This window comes from Argopecten irradians, unplaced genomic scaffold, assembly GCF_041381155.1.
Source record: "Argopecten irradians isolate NY unplaced genomic scaffold, Ai_NY scaffold_0810, whole genome shotgun sequence".
Taxonomy (NCBI): Eukaryota; Metazoa; Mollusca; class Bivalvia; order Pectinida; family Pectinidae; genus Argopecten; species Argopecten irradians.
Genome location: NW_027188277.1, coordinates 1 through 20000, shown reverse-complemented (window position 1 = coordinate 20000; position 20000 = coordinate 1). Strand labels below are relative to the sequence as shown.

General features: G+C 33.7%; 2 protein-coding genes across 5 annotated transcripts; one reads left to right on the top strand and one right to left on the bottom strand.

Moving 5' to 3' along the window:
* The first annotated feature begins 832 nt into the window (after window positions 1-832).
* On the top strand, window positions 833-1672 carry LOC138313650 (uncharacterized). The gene has a single exon (XM_069254002.1). The coding sequence runs from the start codon at window positions 833-835 to the stop codon at window positions 1670-1672; it is 840 nt and encodes a 279-aa protein (XP_069110103.1).
* An 8031-nt stretch (window positions 1673-9703) lies between these two features.
* LOC138313648 (uncharacterized) lies at window positions 9704-16767 on the bottom strand. 4 transcript variants are annotated; one of them, XM_069253999.1, is made up of 3 exons: window positions 15290-16767; window positions 13027-13211; window positions 9704-11532 (listed from the first exon to the last, which is right to left on the bottom strand). In XM_069253999.1, exons 2-3 carry the CDS (start codon window positions 13209-13211, stop codon window positions 10743-10745), a joined length of 975 nt encoding a protein of 324 aa, XP_069110100.1. In that variant the 5' UTR covers window positions 15290-16767; the 3' UTR covers window positions 9704-10742. The 4 variants fall into 4 exon arrangements, with proteins under 4 accessions (XP_069110100.1, XP_069110101.1, XP_069110099.1 ...); XM_069254000.1 differs by having other exon boundaries at window positions 15345-16766; XM_069253998.1 differs by lacking the exon at window positions 15290-16767 and adding an exon at window positions 14808-14935.
* Between the last annotated feature and the right edge of the window lie 3233 nt (window positions 16768-20000).

Below are 20000 nucleotides of genomic sequence, written 5' to 3'. Positions count from 1 at the left end.
GTGCGATGACAACTGCCTAACAAGATGGCGGCCCTCAATATTTATATGCCGAGTACCCATTGCATATTGGGCTGATAAATGGGGTTTTAAAATCTCTAAGGGTAAAACAGTAGCTATGTCCTTCTCTAGGAAAAATAGAAAACCAGATCTATATCTAGGCGACAAGCGCATTGAGTACGTTACCAAAGTGAAATATTTTAGGAATGATTTTAGATCCAAAACTATCATGGAGACCACATATACAATACATTAAGGAAAAATGTAAAAGGGCCCTTAACACACTTCTATATGTTTCTGGCAACAATCTAGGCTCTAATAAAAACACACTTTTGAATATTTACAGAGCCCTGATCAGATCCAAAATAGATTATGGTTGTCAAGTATATCATTCGGCCTCAGATAACGTACTCAGTGAGCTAGACGTAATACAGCGTAGGGCACTTATAAATAGCACTAGGAGCCATTAAAAACACTCCGTCAGTTAGTTTATTAGCTGAATCCGGCGAATTGCCACTAAATCTCAGGAGGGAAAAACTCATTCTTAAGTATTGGGCTAGAACAGAAACATTAGGTACAACTTTCCCTCCTACTAAACTAGTTGCTAATGCTAAGGGAACTGTTTATAGAGATAGATTACATCAACATAAAAAACCAGGATATGATCATCAGGTTAATAGACTCCTATCTGAACTAAATTTAGATCACATCAGCATAGATCAACAGTTTCCAGAATCCCATCGCACCTTGGCTATTACCTAAACCAGTAATAAACTATGAGCTACTTTATACCACCAATAAAAAGCAAAATCCAACAGGCGCTAAGGTAATATCAATGGCAACTATAGAGGATAAATATAGTGATAGCATAAAATACTATACTGACGGGTCCAAAAACCCAACAACAGGTAGAGTAGGTCTAGGTGTTTTTTCCTCTGACGACAACACAAACATATCGGTTAGGATCTCGGACAACTGCTCTGTGTACTCCAGTGAACTTATAGCTATAGGCTTAGCATTACGATTATTAGATCAGACCAAACCAGATAAGGCAGTCATTCTATCAGATAGTCTTTCGGCCCTTCAATCTATTGAAACCGGAAACACTACTAGACCAGTTACCCTCAACTCTATTCTTTGTTCCCTACAACTCATATCAGATCAGGGTAGAACAGTAGAATTTGTTTATGTACCATCTCATGTAGATATTCCAGGTAACGAAGCTGCTGATAGATTATCTAGGGAAGCTCTTGGTCATAACGTAACTGATGTAGATGTCAGACTTACCAAAACTGAAGCCTATTCTCTCATCAATGTAGCTATAGATCAGAAGTGGGACAAAATTTGGGAAGACAGTTCTAATAATTTAAGGCAGATTTTAGACAAACCAGTTAGGAAACCTAGACTTTTCGGACACTCCAAAACCGATGATAGAATCATCACTCGGCTTAGATTAGGCAAAACCAAGTTAAGATCAAACATAAGTATTATGGTAAGACAGATGTCACCCAATTGTGAATTCTGTGGTAATTTAGAGACTATTGATCATGTTTTTTTCTTTTGTTCTAAACATTTTTCGGCAAGACTAGAACTTCTCAGGGAACTCAATAAACATCATATTCCCATAAGGTCCATCAACCATTGTCTAGCTTCACTGGATAAACAGAGAGCATAGTCAACACACTTTTACTCAACTTTCTCAAGACAATAAATTTTTTATGACAAGATATAACACGCATTATCCCTAAATATACAACACACACACAAATAGGAACATGGCATGTAACCAATTCAGTAGACCGTCACCATTTCCTTACTATGGGTTGCCTAGAAATAGGTCGGGGCGGTGGACCTAATTGGCCAACATACCATTTCTCTCTCTCTCTCTCTCTCTCTCTCTCTCTCTCTCTCTCTCTCTCTCTCTCTCTCTCCTCTCTTCTCGGTTTCCATTTACAACAAACACATAACGGGAACTAAGTAAGTAACCCATTCAATAAGCCGTCACCATTTCCTTACTATGGGATGCCTAGAAATAGGTCGGGGCGGGGGATCTGAATGGACATCATACTTCGTCCAACCCCTCTCAGCTATCTTCATACTATCTAAGAGTGAAACCCATTCAATAAACCATCGCCATATCCTTACTATGGGTTGCCCAGATATAGGTCGGGTTGGTGAACCTGATTGGCCACCACACTCTGTTCTTTTTTTCCCCTATATCTTCTACGTCCTCACTCACTCCCCAAAAATTCTATCTTCTCCCACTACTCTCCTCACACTCTATCTTTCTCTCCCTCTCTCACAATGAACATAACACTATATTCCTCCCCATTACCTTCTGTTTACTCCTTTTCTTCTCCATAAACATATATCAATACTGACATCACGTCGCAAAACATATATAGGGATAATTCAAACATCACAACAAATGGCATCGGGAGTTCTTCCAGGCTCGTCCCCATTGCTGGGGCACTCTAGTAACACCAGGAGTGAGAACTGAAGTAAACAACCAGCCAGCACATCACACACACCACACATCTGAACTCATAACCTCGTCAACACACTTTTTTTTTTTTTTTTTTACAAATACAACAATGGCATCGGGAGTTCTTCCAGGCTCGTCCCCATTGCTGGGGCACTCTAGTGACACCAAGAGTGAGAACTGAAGTAAACAACCAGCCAACACATCACACACACACACATCCAAATGTTATCCATCGACAACCACCCACTCCCCCCCCCCCCCAACCCCGTATACAATCCCCATTTCTGCCCTCATGTTTTTATCTCCCACTCTGTTGTCCACTATCGTAGAAATATTTATCTATTTATTTATTTAATGGTTTTTTTTTTTTTTTTTTTTTCTCTCTTCCAAAATTATCCATACATGCACTTTCGGCTCAACACCCTCTTTCTATAATAACTTCCTATAGTCGTCCTACTAAAATTCTCTACTCCCTCACAAAAACTAATGTCACAATATGCACAATCATACTTTAAAAACGTCGGAATGTACAGTATTATGTGTCGAAAGATAGGTATGGGCAATACAGAAAGCAAAGACATTGACAAGAAGAACAGTTTTTGTATGGAGTCAGTCTTGGTTTGTGTTTTAAATGTAGGGACACCAAAAAATTCACAAGCACACGCACGACAACCACTAACTACTAACACCTAGTCCGTCGGATGGGACTTAAAGACGGTGTCCCGTGTGAGGATGCCCAGCCTTGCACGATAAAAACCCCTCTGCGGTCTTTCGATGAAGAGTAGGTGTGATAACGCCGGCCCAGAGGTTAGGTATAGGTACAGGTCATAGCTTAGATATTTTCACATAGATAAATTAGAAGGGCTTCAAAATTATAGAATCTATATACAAAATCGATAGATTAGGTTCCTTCCTTTCCCTCTGCTCTTGATGGGTGGGGCTAGTTGCTGCTAGACGATGCCATGGTAGGACATTTTAGAATCTAGGAGTCGTCTTCCAAATTAATAGATATATAGGTATAGCAGACGACTCCTCACTCTATGCTTTCTCTATATACTCTGCTCTTCCTACTCCATTTCCTATCTTTTCTCGTGCCCCGAAACGTTATATTTAGCGTCACGGTACGTAAAACTCTTCATTCATTCATTGCATATTGCATTTTTCTGTTCAATGGATCCCTCGGCAGTCGTCAACAACGCGCTTGACGCTGTCCAGAATGCCAAAGGAAGACAAGTTGCAGACATACTAGAGACGACTAGAAGGCTTTTTCGTCGCGGACGGAGAGTTGGAGGTTAGTAAATGGTTGACTGTTAAGTTTTGTTAATAAACACGATTACCACGTGGAAACTTTCCGGGTTCTATTTATAATGATGAATGGTTAGAAAAACTGGGTTGTTTCACTGAAAGATGTCTTAATATGAACAATTACTTCCGAATTTGACAATTTAAAGTAACTTAATATTTGTGTTTTTTTATTATAAGCACTTACGATTATGTTACTCAGTACATGTATTTGTTACTCAGCTATTTCCATTTTTTTTTAAAAAGTGCATACAAACTTTATTTTCATGCTATGACACTGCATATATTTACTGGCAGAACGATCAATAGCATATGTGTATAAACGTATACAGTAAATGTATGGATAAGAATATTAGTTATGGATGTAATGTGATTTTACTGTATAATATTGAATTACACTAAATGTGATAGTATACTGTACCATTTTGCCAAAAAGTTAACATATAAATGTTTTCATTACTGTACCTTCTACATAACATGACCCTGATTGTATCCTATAGTGATGTATGTGAAACTTTAATGTTTTAATTTCATTTTTCCATGACATTCCCAAAGTTGAAATGATTACTATATCATACGAACACATCCAAATCATTTTTACATGGTTCAACCAATAATTTCAAATGAAAACAAACCCTACAAAAAAAGTAAATAAACTTAATATAAACTATTTTTATGTATTTCATTGTCTGAATAATTTTTCTGTGAACACATATTTCAAAACACAAAAGTTGCATTAATGTACCAATGATAGATACATACTGACCACTTCAAATATTGGCAATAATATAACAAAATCAGGCAAATCAGTTTTACTTACTTTATACCATTGAAAAGTTTGAGCTTCTAACTTTACTTCAAGGCAAAATTATTGAAAATAATTATTTCCGTCACAAAAAAAATCCCTGGCACTATATCCTATATGGCATGAAGAATTGATAATGCATGCACCAAAAGCAGAATAAATTATTTCATTTTTTTTGTGTTAATTAAACATATATATACAAGATTAAACACCAATATTATTGTTGAAATGATGAGTATCGTTTATGCTCTGTCAGCGTTGGAGCTTCTTTAATTAAAATAAATTAAATGTTAATTTTCATAACGCAGGCCGTCTCATGATTACAAAACAACGAAAGCAATCTTCACAGTTAATAATAACTTTGATGTTAGTTATAATTGTTTTTATGACACTATTGATTTCTGTTTCGGAAAGGTAACGGTACCAACTATTACAAAGGCGTCTTTAATTGAATCTCTATAAGTTTTAGTTTGACGATTTCAAGATGTAATATAAATACCTTTTACGTTCCTTTGAACCTTAAGATATACCATGTAATGACTGAAATTAACCAGTGATACTTTGCAATTCCATAAAAATTATTATATTATTAGAAAATGTAGGCTTTTAGTTATATTTTTTCAAATATTTCCATCGGTATAAAAAATCAATTATTTACTGATGTTTAACATATGGAAATCTACACGTGAATTCTTGTATACTATTGCTGACTGTAATTAACCCTTTATATGCCATGTAAGTTCCTTTGAAACATATGATCATATTTATTAGATAATCTATTAATTTGAAAAGATGCATTCGCTTTAATTCATAAATTTTATTTATTTCTGAGTTACACGTAGATGCAAAAAAATCAATTAAAAAGCAGAATTATAATTATCAAATGTTTAAAAAGTTGGTTACTTTGTGATAAGTTTCTGTATCTACCTAAGTTTGACATTATTAAAGTAATTGTTTTCCATCTTATAGATTTCTCTTCATACAATCCTGATTGTATAACATTTCTATACTCCTATCATATTAAAATATTGCAAAGTGTATTCCAAAGCACCCGAAAAACAGATTTGTTCAATATTTGTTTTTCAGATTTACATATATGTATTATAAGATATTTGTATTAATACATGGTTTCACTGTGCATTTACATGAATATATACAGGTGGATTTTCAAAACAAGGTTATTAAACTCTTTGTCTAGTAATGATTACATATGTTGACATGTAATTACTTAGTTTAGTCTGTATAACTAACATGCCATTGTCCACCCTTCAATGTATACAAATATCATCCACTTCACTTGATCTGTCCAACAATAGATGTATACTTTAGTAACTGACAGTGGCAAGTGTCAAGTGTGATTTGCTTTGTTTTTTTTTTTTTTTTTTTTGAGGAGGAATGTCATTGATATGGCATATATTAATTATAATAGATATACACAGGACAAATTCAAGTTAGTATAATTTGATAAGTACCAATAATAAACTTTAGTTATTGAGGATGTGTGGTAACATGTATACTTTGTTAAGTCAAACGTTCATTTAGCTCCTGTTGCTCATCTAAAAAATTTGCATTTGTTAAAAAGTCAAATTAGACTAGTTTACAATTAATCACAACCAATCACAGACATTTTACAGATAAAACATTATGAAATATCTTATTAAAGCATATTTGATCCAATATGTATAAATCATAATTAATTTTGTTAATGGAAGATTTTTTTTACTTATAAAGTTGAACAGATCTTTTTAAAGTTAAGTCGAAAAGTTTTTTTATGTAAGCAGAAAAGTTTTTAAAAATCAGTTGAAAAGTTTTTTTTTTAACTTAAGCTGAAAAGATTTTTTTTAACTTAAGTAGAAAAGTTTTTTAACTTAAGCTGAAAAGATTTTTTTAACTTAAGCTGAAAAAGATTTTTTTAACTTAAGCTGAAAAGTTTTTTTTAACTTAAGTAGAAAAGTTTTTTTAACTTAAGCTGAAAAGATTATTTTAACTTAGGTAGAAAAGTTTTTTAACTTAAGCTGAAAAGATTTTTTTAACTTAAGCTGAAAAGATTTTTTTAACTTAAGCTGAAAAGATTATTTTAACTTAAGTAGAAAAGTTTTTTAACTTAAGCTGAAAAGTTTTTTTATCTTAAGTCGAAAAGTTTTTTTATCTTAAGTCGAAAAACTTTTTTAACTTAAGCTGAAAAGGTTTTTTTAACTTAAGCTGAAAAGTTATTTTAACTTAAGTCGAAAAGTTTTTTTTAACTTAAGCTGAAAAGTTTTTTTAACTTAAGCTGAAAAGTTTTTTTTAACTTAAGCTGAAAAGTTTTTTTATCTTAAGTCGAAAAGTTTTTTTAACTTAAGCTGAAAAGTTTTTTTTAACTTAAGCTGAAAAGTTATTTTAACTTAAGTCGAAAAGTTTTTTTTAACTTAAGCTGAAAAGTTTTTTTAACTTAAGCTGAAAAGTTTTTTTTAACTTAAGCTGAAAAGTTTTTTTTAACTTAAGCTGAAAAGTTTTTTTTAACTTAAGCTGAAAAGTTTTTTAACTTAAGCTGAAAAGTTTTTTATTCTAATCGCCTTTTGTCCATCATCGTGCAAACTCGCCGTATACATCAAACGGGCCGAGACATTTCGTACCTGCACACAATAGATGTAAACAAACATGTAGACGAACACGTTGTGTTAGTGTTATTTCGGACTGAAGAAGGCCCTATAGTGGCTGAATATATATTCCATAGAAATGATTTTGATTTTACTTTGAATTTATTTATTTTGGCCTTTTATTTCGGATTATTAATATACTAGCTTTATACCGTTTTTCCTCATTATGACGTGCATAGTTTGTCCGTAAACAATTGTGAATTATATGACCCCCATCCCCCAGGGGGCTGTGGGAGGGGCCAAAAGGGATAGAATTGGTTAAAATTTCAAAAAACTTCTTCTCCACTCACAGATGTGGTAGAATCAAATACTCATCATAGATGGAAAGGTCCTTTACAAAAATTGTGAATTATATGATCTGGGGGTCTCTTGTTTTCCCCCTGGGGAGGGGGTCAAGTTTACTATAGTTTATATAGGAAAACACATTTATGAACATTATCTGCATATTTATCATAGGAAATTAGTCAGACTGGGTTAGAATTATCAGTCTGAAATAGCATTTTAACACCTTATCTATATTGGTCCTGGCCGACCCTCAGGGGCCAGAGGGGCGAGGCCAAAAGGGGTCAAAATGGTTAAAATTTTAAAAAATCTTCTTCTGAATTCACAGATTTGATGGAACCAGATACTCTTCATAGATTGGAAGGTCTTATAAGACCCTTTACAAAAATTGTGAATTTCATGGCCCTGGGATGTCATAATTTGCCCCTGGGAGGGGTAAAATTTACTATAGTTTATATAGGAAAAAACACATTTATGAACATTATTTGCTTATTTATCATAGGAAATTAGTCAAACTGGGTTAGAATTATCAGCCTGAAATAGCATTTTAACACCATATCTATATTGGTCCTGGCCAACCCCCAGGGGCCAGAGGGGCGGGGCAAAATTGGTCAAAATGGATAACATTTCAAAAATCTTTCTTCTGAATTCACAGATTTGATGGAACCAAATACCATAGATTAAAAAGTCAAATTTATAAAATCACTGACTGACTTCAAGGCCTGATGGGCCAATATCGATAGTGTTTATATGTCTTTGTTTCATTCTGTATCTGAACTCAGGTGACCGTTAAGGCCCATGGGCCTCTTGTTTAATTAACTTTAGCAGAAAAGTTTTTTAACTCAAGCTGTAGATTAGGTTTACACGAAATAATCGGAATCCTTAAAGAGAAATTCTATAATTAGTGTTAGATCATAGTTATTACATGTTGTATAACCGAGGAAGAAGTGAATGGAGATAGTTTGGTGCTAAATTATTTTCAATCTTGTAGACTAAACAAAGTTTTCTTCTTTTGCATTTCTCAGAAAGTGTTTCAAGGTCCGTTTCAGAGTATAAAGCTGAAACAGTTACATATGAAGGTAAACCAGTAATAATTCTTGCCGCTAAAAAAATCATGTTGAGCTATTTCTAATTTTATAGAATCTGATAGCAAACAACCATCCCAAAGATCACATGCATATTTTAAAATGGGTAAAATAAAAGATTTATAAATACAGAGTAGAGCATCTTTTTTTAAAATGAATTTTATTTTTTTTAAACATTTTTTTCATAGCAGAATGATATATTTCGCATGAATCCCCCATTTAGCATTTGAACTAATTATTACACCAAGGTGTCTATGTTTGTCCGTAAAGTTTAAGAATTTACCAGTTTTGTTAGGATTGAAAGTCACTAGCCAAGATTTAGCCCAAACGTTCAGAGATTCTAGGTCTCTGTTTACACATTGTTCAATATCTTGGGATGAAAGGGTACCAAGTTTGTTTAAATGAATGACCTTGACCTTCATTTCAAAGTCACAGGGTTAAATAGGCTAAAATCTTTAATGGACTTCTCAAGAACCGAAAGGCCCAGGATACTCATATTGGGCCTGTAGCATACTGAGAGAAAGGGCTACCAAGTTTGTTCAAATGAATGACCTTGACCTTCATTCAAGGTCACAGAGGTCAAATAAGCTAAAATCTTTAAAAGACTTATTATCAAGAACCAGAAGGCCCAGGATACTCATATTGGGCCCGTGATATGCTGGGATGAAGGGCTTCTAGGTTTTTCAAATAAATGACCTTGATCTTCATTCAAGGTCACAGGGGTCAAATAGGCTAAAATCTACAACTATGTTGTATTTTGCTAATAGTCAGATGACTGTTAAGGCTCATGGGCCTCTTGTTTCTCTTTTTAACATTCAAACAGCCGTCGAAGGAGACAATAAAATAACTACAAATCTACTGTCAGATAGTATATATGTTAACAGGAGTGACAATGTGAGCAATGTTTGATTACAATTTTGCAAAGATACTTTCATGCATGTTATCTTCAAGTTGAAATGTATTAGTGTAACATGATTGACAAATGCAAGCAATACTTGAACAGAATTGTTGCTGCAGAAATCTTCATGAGCTTAATGCAATGAAATCAGCATCAATTGGCTTGTTAAATAAAAATTAAATAAAAATGATAACAAAGAATTTAAATATATTGAGTTAAATGTAAAGGTTTCTTTAAAACATTAATGACATAAGAAAATACAAATCAGTCATCCTGACTACAAAAATAACTATTTATTTAAAACATATTATATTCAATCAAACTTGGCAATGGTACAGAGAAACAGTTTCGGTAAAATACATTTGTCATCAATAGATCTTTATTTAGGTTCACTGGTATTAAGTCGAGGAAAAAGTGGCATTTCACAAGCTAAGTGTGAATGTCCAGATGTCTACGCATACTCTTGCATTACCCTTGTGCAACACTTCGGTATCTTTAACAGATTTTCCACTAGTTCTAGGAAGATTGTACCTTTGTACAAATTTAGTTATAGATGCAGCACATCAAACAATAGTTCACTGCACCATAAACAGCGCAATTTTGTCCAAGGACTATTCGGTGATGCTAGAAATTAAAATATGTAAATAAAAATAAATGTTGGAACAAAACAAAAAATTAAATCGCTTCTATGCCATAGTCTCGTTCACAAAAAAAGAGATATGTGGAGGGGTCAACAAAATTGAAAATCGCTTCTATCTGTGGGTCTCCCAATTTCAAAGTGCCTTCCCCCCCTTCCCCCCCTACCATTATATGTTTTTCTGGAACAGCCCTTAATATTTCCATTGTAGTTTAAATTTATGTTCTTTTTTAAGTAAATACAAAAATATTCAAGCCTTAATTAACTATCTTGGTTCATACAAAATTTTTGGATGATTTAATTTCAATTTTGGGATATTTAAGGCTTGAATTTGGAAAAAAAAAATTATTTGATGTCATTTGAAATGGGTTCGAATTTCAGTCCCAAATCTTGCAAATGGCAAATATACATTTATGTACATGGCCAAAACTATATTACATATATACATTGCATTGTCAATGGCCGAGATTTGATACATATCATGATCATCGGATATCAAAAACAGCATTAATACTTGCGCAGTGATCATGAATATCAAATAATGTTCTGTATATTTCCCATCTACTCTAATGGTCAGCCAAAGGCATTAAGGTATATATATATACATCAACGTTAATTGTTAAAATCATGGTCACTTATCCTCGAAACGAAAAACAAATATTTTTCCCGAAGAGATACAATATTGGGACTATTGGAGGCTTCCCTCCTTACTCGTTCAACAAAGTCCTCCACTAAGTCTAAACCGGTTGTCTCAATCACAACACGATCACCATCGTCAATTTGGTTAGAACTACTTGGCTCAACATCTTGAAGGCTTAAACCAAAGGAATTCAATTTCTCTGCAATGCTGTCTCTAATCACACTCCCTGAATAAATTTCCCTCACAGGAGTATGATCCAAAGATCTTTCATCTGTCATACCTTCAAACCAAATCTGGTTTGGAGAGCGATTTCTCTCTGTCCTCAGTCTATGATTGTTCCACGCCGTCCTCATACGATCTAGTGCAGAATTGATTTCGGGCAAGTAAACAAGATGGATGGCCGTGATATGAATCGGATTGTCAGGGTCAAGTACCTTCTCATCTTCTAATTCGTAAAAGGTCCTATAAAAATGTTCAATTACATCCTTGTGGACATCTCTCCAAAGCCGTTCAACACGTTGATTATGCTGAGAACGTCCAGTGAGACAGCCATTCTCTCCCTCCCTCATTAAGTTCATGAAGAGCGCCACCTGGACATTCTCTCCTCTCTTATCTGCCCTGATGCGTGATGGAAGTCCATATTCTAATACTCCATCAACCACAAGTCTCAAAACAGTAGCTGACTTGTTATTTGTTCCAGCCCTGAGATAGATGATCAGTCTTGAAAATCCATCAATACACCCATGTGTAGCGATTCCCCATCTACAAATTAAAAAGATGACTTTATTTTATTAAAATGTTTCAATTCTGTCAATAAATTTTCCCTACAATTATGCTTTCTTTCTTCATATGTTCATTTTCTTCTTTGCTAACAGACATAAGCATAAAAAAAATTTCCAAAACAGCTTGAGGTCCAGTGTTTTTCCTGCCTATATATTTGGGGCCGGAATTCGGCCCCATTCCCAATTGTATTTCTTGTTATTTTTTCCCAAATCTATGTCTAAATTTCCCAAATCAGTGAGTTGAAGCGTATTTTGTGTGACGAAACCAAAAAAATCTGGAAATCCCAAGTCTGAACATTGTATTTTAGCATACATTCTTATACTTGTTTCTTAGAGAAGGATAATTGTTTATTTCTACCTTTTCCAAAATTTCCATAAACACAGTTTAAAAATTTTCCCAATTTCCTACTTTTATCGCACAAAAATTCCCAATTTTCACCAGGTGGCAATTTCCCAAAATACCCAGGAAAAACACTGAGGTCAACTTTAACAAACAAAGCAAATTAAGAAAAAATCGATTTAAGACCAAAATTCCTTTCAATAGGATATTCCATATTACAGAGTTAGCTCCCTTGAGGGTACATATCCATTGTGATGTCTTTTATTTTGTGGGCAAAATTCACGGTATTTTCTATGAAAAGTACAACGTTACAATGGCAAACAATGTCAATCAATACCTACTCACAAGGGTAGATAATTCTGTTATAGGCAAATGCAGAATATATATAATAAATTATGTTTTAAAAAAAATTCTGAAAAGGGACAATGCAATGAGACTTATTCTGTGACTACAAAATCATATAGCAAAATATAGAATAATAATAATGTTCAACACATTCCTTATGAAAAATAAAACATAAAAAATATTAACCCATCCCATAATCATTAATTATGATAGTGTTAAATATTTTCTACTCTTGGAAATCTAAATTGTATGCTAAATAAAGCAGGAACAATTTGTTTGGTATACACATACCTGAGCCAGTGTCACTTAAGTTGAACTACTGGACTAGCTGATTAAATTGTTTTTCAGACAATATCATGCACCTAACAAGGTAAACATGTTTTAAAACAAGTGTTTTGAAAAGTTCTAGAGAAAAGTTTTGTAACTTTTTCATTTTTTTCCCGTATACATTCTTAGAATACAGCAGTAAGCTTAGATATAATTTGTTCATCCACAATTAGAATCCTTCTCATGCATTCTATATATATATATAGAGTCTTATTCTGTTTTTTATCACACACACACACACACACACACACACACACACACACACTCCTCACGCACATCTAGAGAAAAGTTGGTTTGAATTATTAATTACTCCACTGGCATGCACATGACACCACTATGTAATGGCAAACAGTACACGAGTTTTAACATTATGATAATAAACACATGTTGAGTGATCTGTCAAACAAGAGTTATTTTTGAATAGCAATTGTGAGCAACAAGTTTTTTGATGTATGAGCTCACCTAACAAGACGCATGTGTCCATCTATATGCCAAAGGCTGTTGGGGACAGGCACACGGTAATCTCGACGACGTATAGACTGACTCCACCTCTGGGCTGCAGCTGGGGGATCAACTGCTGTCAGGGTTTCTCTCACTCTTCTTCTTTGCACTTGGATCCCTTCTGCCATCAAGAATCCATGCATCATCTAGGTATTTAAAAAATGTATTTACCAATAGTGTCCAAATGTTTATGATAATCGGTGTCTAAGTCACATACAATTTTTACTATTGCAGTCTACAAATGAAATAGTATTGTTCACTATTGCATTCTGATTTCTGTGAATGGGACATATATATTCAGAGCTTGAAAGGATAATCAGATCACAATTCTGTTTATGCCTTTATCTTATTACCATTATTGCTATACCAGGGCTTTTTCCAAGCATGATTTGGGGCCGAAAATCGGCCCCATTCCCCATGGCAAAACCTCTAATTTTTTCCCAATTCAACCCTAAATTTCCCAAAACCAAAGTTTCTTGAAAACTATCCAAAAACATTGCATGAACTTAGTTGGTTAAGGCTTTAAATTTTGTGAATTAGCTTCAGAAAAGTATATATCTTTATTGTTATGCTTTATTTCATATTTCATAATTTTCCCAAATCTTGGTTTTGTCGCACGTTTACCAAATTCAAAGACACAGGCCCCATTCCAAAAGCAGTGAGAAAAAGCCTTGTATACAATAACTGGCAGGTTACACATTTAATATGTCAAAAATGCTTCTGAAAGTAATGGAATTCCTACATAGTCAAACATATATATATATATATATATATATATATATATATATGTAAAATTGTTATGGAATCTAGGTCGGTAGTTGAGTCAGCTGTAACCTAATTTTCTGGTAAAGGGATTTTTTAGGTACATTTGGGGACTAGTACAGGCCCCTTCTCCGGTAATTTTTGTTATATTTTCCCAATCTAATGTAAAAATCTTCTCAAATTATCTTCAAAGTCTAAAATATACATGTTTTAAAAAAGATGCAATTTAGTGTTTTCCAAATTGAAAAGGTATATATAGGCCCTGATATTATTGAGTAAGTAAATCACTGGGTAAAGTGGTTACAGTTCGGTCAATCTGATTAAAATACAGATCCTTATTATCACGAAGTTTGATAGAGGATCTGAGAAAATCCTATTAGGGTTCATGTCACGGTGACCTTTGGAAATGGCCAATCAAATGGTTACCTGCAAATTCTTGACAGTGAATCTCAGAGGGAAGAAATAGTTTGAAAAAAATGTCACAGTTATTTTCGTGTACGTAGTCATCACGCCCCCAAAGCTAATTGAATTTGTATACTTGGAAGAAACATAGTTTTATTTCATTTGATGTAGCATGATGTAGAAAATGCATGTGATCTTTAAGTATACATCCCTTATGGGATGTTGTCAGATCCTCTATTTAACAGAGGTTATATTTATAAGGATCTGTAGTTTAATCAGATGGCAGTTTGGCAAATCTGATCTGGTTAAACAGCTGGCATTTCTGTTATTGTTTCAGAACTAATGATAATGTTTAGTTTTGAAAAATTATTTTTTGAATTAAAACACATAGGTAATAACAATGAACAAAAAAAAAACAAAGATTTTAACTTAGCAGTTGCAAGTTATATATATATGTATTTAGCAAACTGACTCAAATCCCTGTAACCCATTTTTTTACTACTTTTAAGAAAGAACAGATAAGCTAGTAGGTGAAGAGAATGATAGACATATGCATGTCATAATTCAATGACAATTACCTCATTTCCAGAATTTGGATGAGAATTATGAAGAGTCTCAACTGTGTTGTATAAGTCAGCATCACTAATATCTGAATACTTCAAATCTCGTACTGACAGGCCATGGGACTTGAGTAGCTTATATATAAGTACCGCTGTCACATAGGATAAGTATCCCCCATAGGATATGTACCCGGATACTTATCCTATGCATAGGATATGTATTCCCCCCATAGGATAAGTATTCGCCCCTAGTGGCATCAAACCTAATCTACGTATGACAGTTGAAAATAATGATTTTATCTCATAGAAAGTAAAAATAACTTTATTTTAAGAATGAAGAACTTAAAAGAAGTACTTTTAAATATTCATGTTGAAATGATTTAAAAGTTTTTAAATGTATGCAATTTATGATAAATGGCTATATCCATATATGCAGATTGGTTTTCACTTATTGTATTATAACTGGTACCAATTACCTGTAAGGTCTACTTATCACTTACACAACAATTTATCCATCAAAGACAATAGGCCTATAGGCCAGAGGCATCAGAGTACCTGTCATAAATGAGATGTGAAGTATATTTATGTAGAATACACAGGCTTGTGTCCAGGCTTGACAGGTGATCATGTGGAGGTTTATATTAAATCATTGAGTCTAATCTTGATGACTTCAAGTTTATCTGTTGATCAAAAATATATGAATAAAGAATATTGAAAAAAACATATAATCACAATCAATTGTTTATAGCTTTTAGCAATTATATAATTTTAGTTCATATATATACAGTACAAATGAATGTTCTTGACTTTCCACTCCCCTAACTTGTGTAAAATATTTATATCTACATTGTGAAATAACAACCTGCAATCTTATTTACTAATTAATCAGCATTGCTCATTTAATATACTTTAATATATCTTCAATCATTTGAAAACTAAAAAACTTTTTAAATAAGTAACTGTTTTAACACTAACAATTTTCTAATTTATAAAATTAACCTTAAATAATCTATTCATGAAACCACCAGATAATTTGTCAATAAAGGAATAAAAGATAAATAAGTATTAATTACTTAAAGATGCTCCACTGCTGACAAATCGTATTTTTTTACTATCACAAACAGGACCAGACGATTTAGTATTTTTCTTCAGTTACAAAAGCTACTTACTTTACACCATTACCACCATTGAAAAGTTTGAGCTTCTAATGTTACTTTAATTTAAAAATATGAAAAATGATTAATTGCATCCGAAAAAATTCAGTGGGATTATATCCTATATGGAATGAAGAACTGATTGTGCGTGCACCAAAGAAAAAAATAAATTATTTTATATTATTTTTTGTGTTATTTAGACACATATATACACGATTAATCACCAATTACTGTTCAAACGATGAATGTCATTTATGCTCTGTTGGCGGTGGAGCATCTTTAAGTTTTTGATGTGTGTGAAATTTTGGTTGTGTGGTTTATAATAGACTTCAGAATTTTCCCCAATAAACCATTAAATCAATTGAAGTAAACGCAAGTTAATTTCTTCCTTTAGCATTATTTTGAACCATTCTAAAAAAATGAAATTATCTTTAAAAAATTATATCTATAATAATATTTTTTCAATTTTCAATTTTTCTTTTTCAGAATAAAGGGGCTATATATTCCACTGGATATGTATCAACCCTAACCTCTGTAAGATAAGTCAATATCTATAGCCATAGGATATGTATCCCCCCCCCTAACCTATGTCAGATGAATCAATATCTATAGCCATAGGATATGTATCCCCCCTAATCTATATCAGATAAGTCAATATCTATAGCCGTAGGATATGTATCCCCCCTAACCTATATCAGATAAGTCAATATCTATAGCGGTAGGATTTGTATCCCCTCTAAGCCATGTCAGATAAGTCAATATCTATAGCCATAGGATATGTATCCCCCCTAAACTATGTCAGATAAGTCAATATCTATAGCCATAGGATAAGTATCCCCCCTAACCTATGTCAGATTAGTCAATATCTATAGCCATAGGATAAGTATCCCCCCTAACCTATATCAGATGAGTCAATATGTATAGCCATAGGATATGTATCCCCCCTAATCTATGTCAGATAAGTCAATATCAGATAAGTCAATATCTATAGCCGTAGGATATGTATCCCCCCTAACCTATATCAGATAAGTCAATATCTATAGCCATAGGATAAGTATCCCCCTGACCTATATCAGATAAGTCAATATGTATAGCCATAGGATATGTATCCCCCCTAATCTATGTCAGATAAGTCAATATCAGATAAGTCAATATCTATAGCCGTAGGATATGTATCCCCCCTAACCTATATCAGATAAGTCAATATCTATAGCCATAGGATATGTATCCCCCCTAACCTATGTCAGATAAGTCAATATCAGATAAATCAATATCTATAGCCATAGGATATGTATCCCCCCTAACCTATATCAGATTATAAGTCAATATCTATAGCCATAGGATATGTATCCCCCCTAACCCATGTCAGATAAGTCAATATCTATAGCCATAGGATATGTATCCCCCCTAACCTATATCATATAAACAGTCAATATCTATAGCCATAGGATATGTATCCCCCCTAATCTATGTCAGATAAGTCAATATCGATAGCCATAGGATATGTATCCCCCCTAACCTATATCAGATAAGTCAATTTCTATAGCCATAGGATTATGTATCCCCCCTAATCTATGTCAGATAAGTCAATATCTATAGCCAATAGGATAATGTATCCCCCCTAAACCTATATCAGATAAGTCAATATCTATAGCCATAGGATATGTATCCCCCCTAACCTATGTCAGATAAGTCAATATCTATAGCCATAGGATATGTATCCCCCCATAATCTATATCAGATAAGTCAATATCTATAGCCATAGGATATGTATCCCCCCTAATCTATGTCAGATAAGTCAATATCTATAGCCATAGGATATGTATCCCCCCTAACCTATATCAGATAAGTCAATATCTATAGCCATAGGATAAGTATCCCCCTAACCTATAGATAATCAGATAAGTCAATATCTATAGCCATAGGATATGTATCCCCCCTAACCTATGTCAGATAAGTCAATATTAGATAAGTCCAATATCTATAGCCATAGGATATGTATCCCCCCTAACCTATATCAGATAAGTCAATATGTCATAGCCATAGGATATGTATCCCCCCTAATCTATGTCAGATAAGTCAATATCTATAGCAATAGGATATGTATCCCCCTAATCTATATCAGATAAGTCAATATCTATAGCCATAGGATATGTATCCCCCCTAATCTATGTCAGATAAGTCAATATATCTATAACTATCAGCCATAGGATATGTATCCCCCCTAACCTATATCAGATAAGTCATATATCTATAGCCATAGGATATGTATCCCCCTAATCCATGTCAGATAAGTCAATATCTATAGCCATAGGATATGTATCCCCCCTAATCTATGTCAGATAAGTCAATATTTTATAGCCATAGGATATGTATCCCCCTAATCTATGTCAGATAAGTCAATATCTATAGCCATAGGATATGTATCCCCCCATAACCTATAATCAGATAAGTCAATATCTATAGCCATAGGATATGTATCCCCCTATGTCAGATAAGTCAATATCAGATAAGTCAATATCTATAGCCATAGGATATGTATCCCCCCTAACCTATATCAGATTATAAGTCAATATCTATAGCCATAGGATATGTATCCCCCCTAACCTATGTCAGATAAGTCAATATCTATAGCCATAGGATATGTATCCCCCCTAAACCTATATCATAGATTAAGTCAATATCTATAGCCATAGGATATGTATCCCCCCTAACTCTATGTCAGATAAGTCAATATCGATAGCCATAGGATATGTATCCCCCCTAACCTATATCAGATAAACCAATATCTATAGCGGATAGGAATTTGTATCCCCCCTAAGCCATGTCAGATAATCAATATCTATAGCCATAGGATATGTATCCCCCCTAATCTATGTCAGATAAGTCAATATCTATAGCCATAGGATATGTATCCCCCCTAACCTATGTCAGATATAGTCAATATCTATAGATCTATATATAGCCATAGGATAAGTATCCCCCCTAACCTATATCAGAATAAGTCAATATGTATAGCCATAGGATATGTATCCCCCTTATCTATGTCAGATAAGTCAATATCAGATAAGTCAATATCTATAGCCGTAGGATATGTATCCCCCCTAACCTATATCAGATAAGTCAATATCTATAGCCATAGGATATGTATCCCCCCTAAGCCATGTCAGATAAGTCAATATCTATAGCCATAGGATATGTATCCCCCCTAATCTATGTCAGATAAGTCAATATTTATAGCCATAGGATATGTATCCCCCTAATCTATGTCAGATAAGTCAATATCTATAAGCCATAGGATATGTATCCCCCATAACCTATATCAGATATAAGTCAATAATCTATAGCCATAGGATATGTATCCCCCCTAACCTATGTCAGATAAGTCAATATCAGATAAATCAATATCTATAGCCATAGGATATATATCCCCCCTAACCTATATCAGATTATAAGTCAATATCTATATAGCCATAGGATATGTATCCCCCCTAACCCATGTCAGATAAGTCAATTATCTATAGCCATAGGATATGTATCCCCCCTAACCTATATCATATAAACCAATATCTATAGCCATAGGATATGTATCCCCCCAAATCTATGTCAGATAAGTCAATATCGATAGCCATAGGATATGTATCCCCCCTAACCTATATCAGATAAGTCAATTTCTATAGCCATAGGATATGTATCCCCCCTAATCTATGTCAGATAAGTCAATATCTATAGCCGTAGGATATGTATCCCCCCTAACCTATATCAGATAAGTCAATATCTATAGCCATAGGATATGTATCCCCCCTAAGCCATGTCAGATAAGTCAATATTTATAGCCATAGGATATGTATCCCCCCTAATTTATGTCAGATAAGTCAATATCTATAGCCATAGGATATGTATCCCCCATAACCTATATCAGATAAATCAATATCTATAGCCATAGGATATGTATCCCCCCTAACCTATATCAGATTTATAAGTCAATATCTATAGCCATAGGATATGTATCCCCCCTAACCTATGTCAGATAAGTCAATATCTATAGCCATAGGAT

Excerpts from the sequence above, each read along its gene's own strand:
- LOC138313650 (XM_069254002.1), top strand. The coding sequence starts at position 833 with ATGGCAACTATAGAGGATAAATATAGTGATAGCATAAAATACTATACT.
- LOC138313648 (XM_069253999.1), bottom strand. The coding sequence starts at position 13,211 with ATGATGCATGGATTCTTGATGGCAGAAGGGATCCAAGTGCAAAGAAGA. Across the intron at positions 11,533-13,026 it reads GGACACATGCGTCTTGTTAG|ATGGGGAATCGCTACACATG; the intron begins GTGAGCTCATAC and ends TTTAATTTGTAG.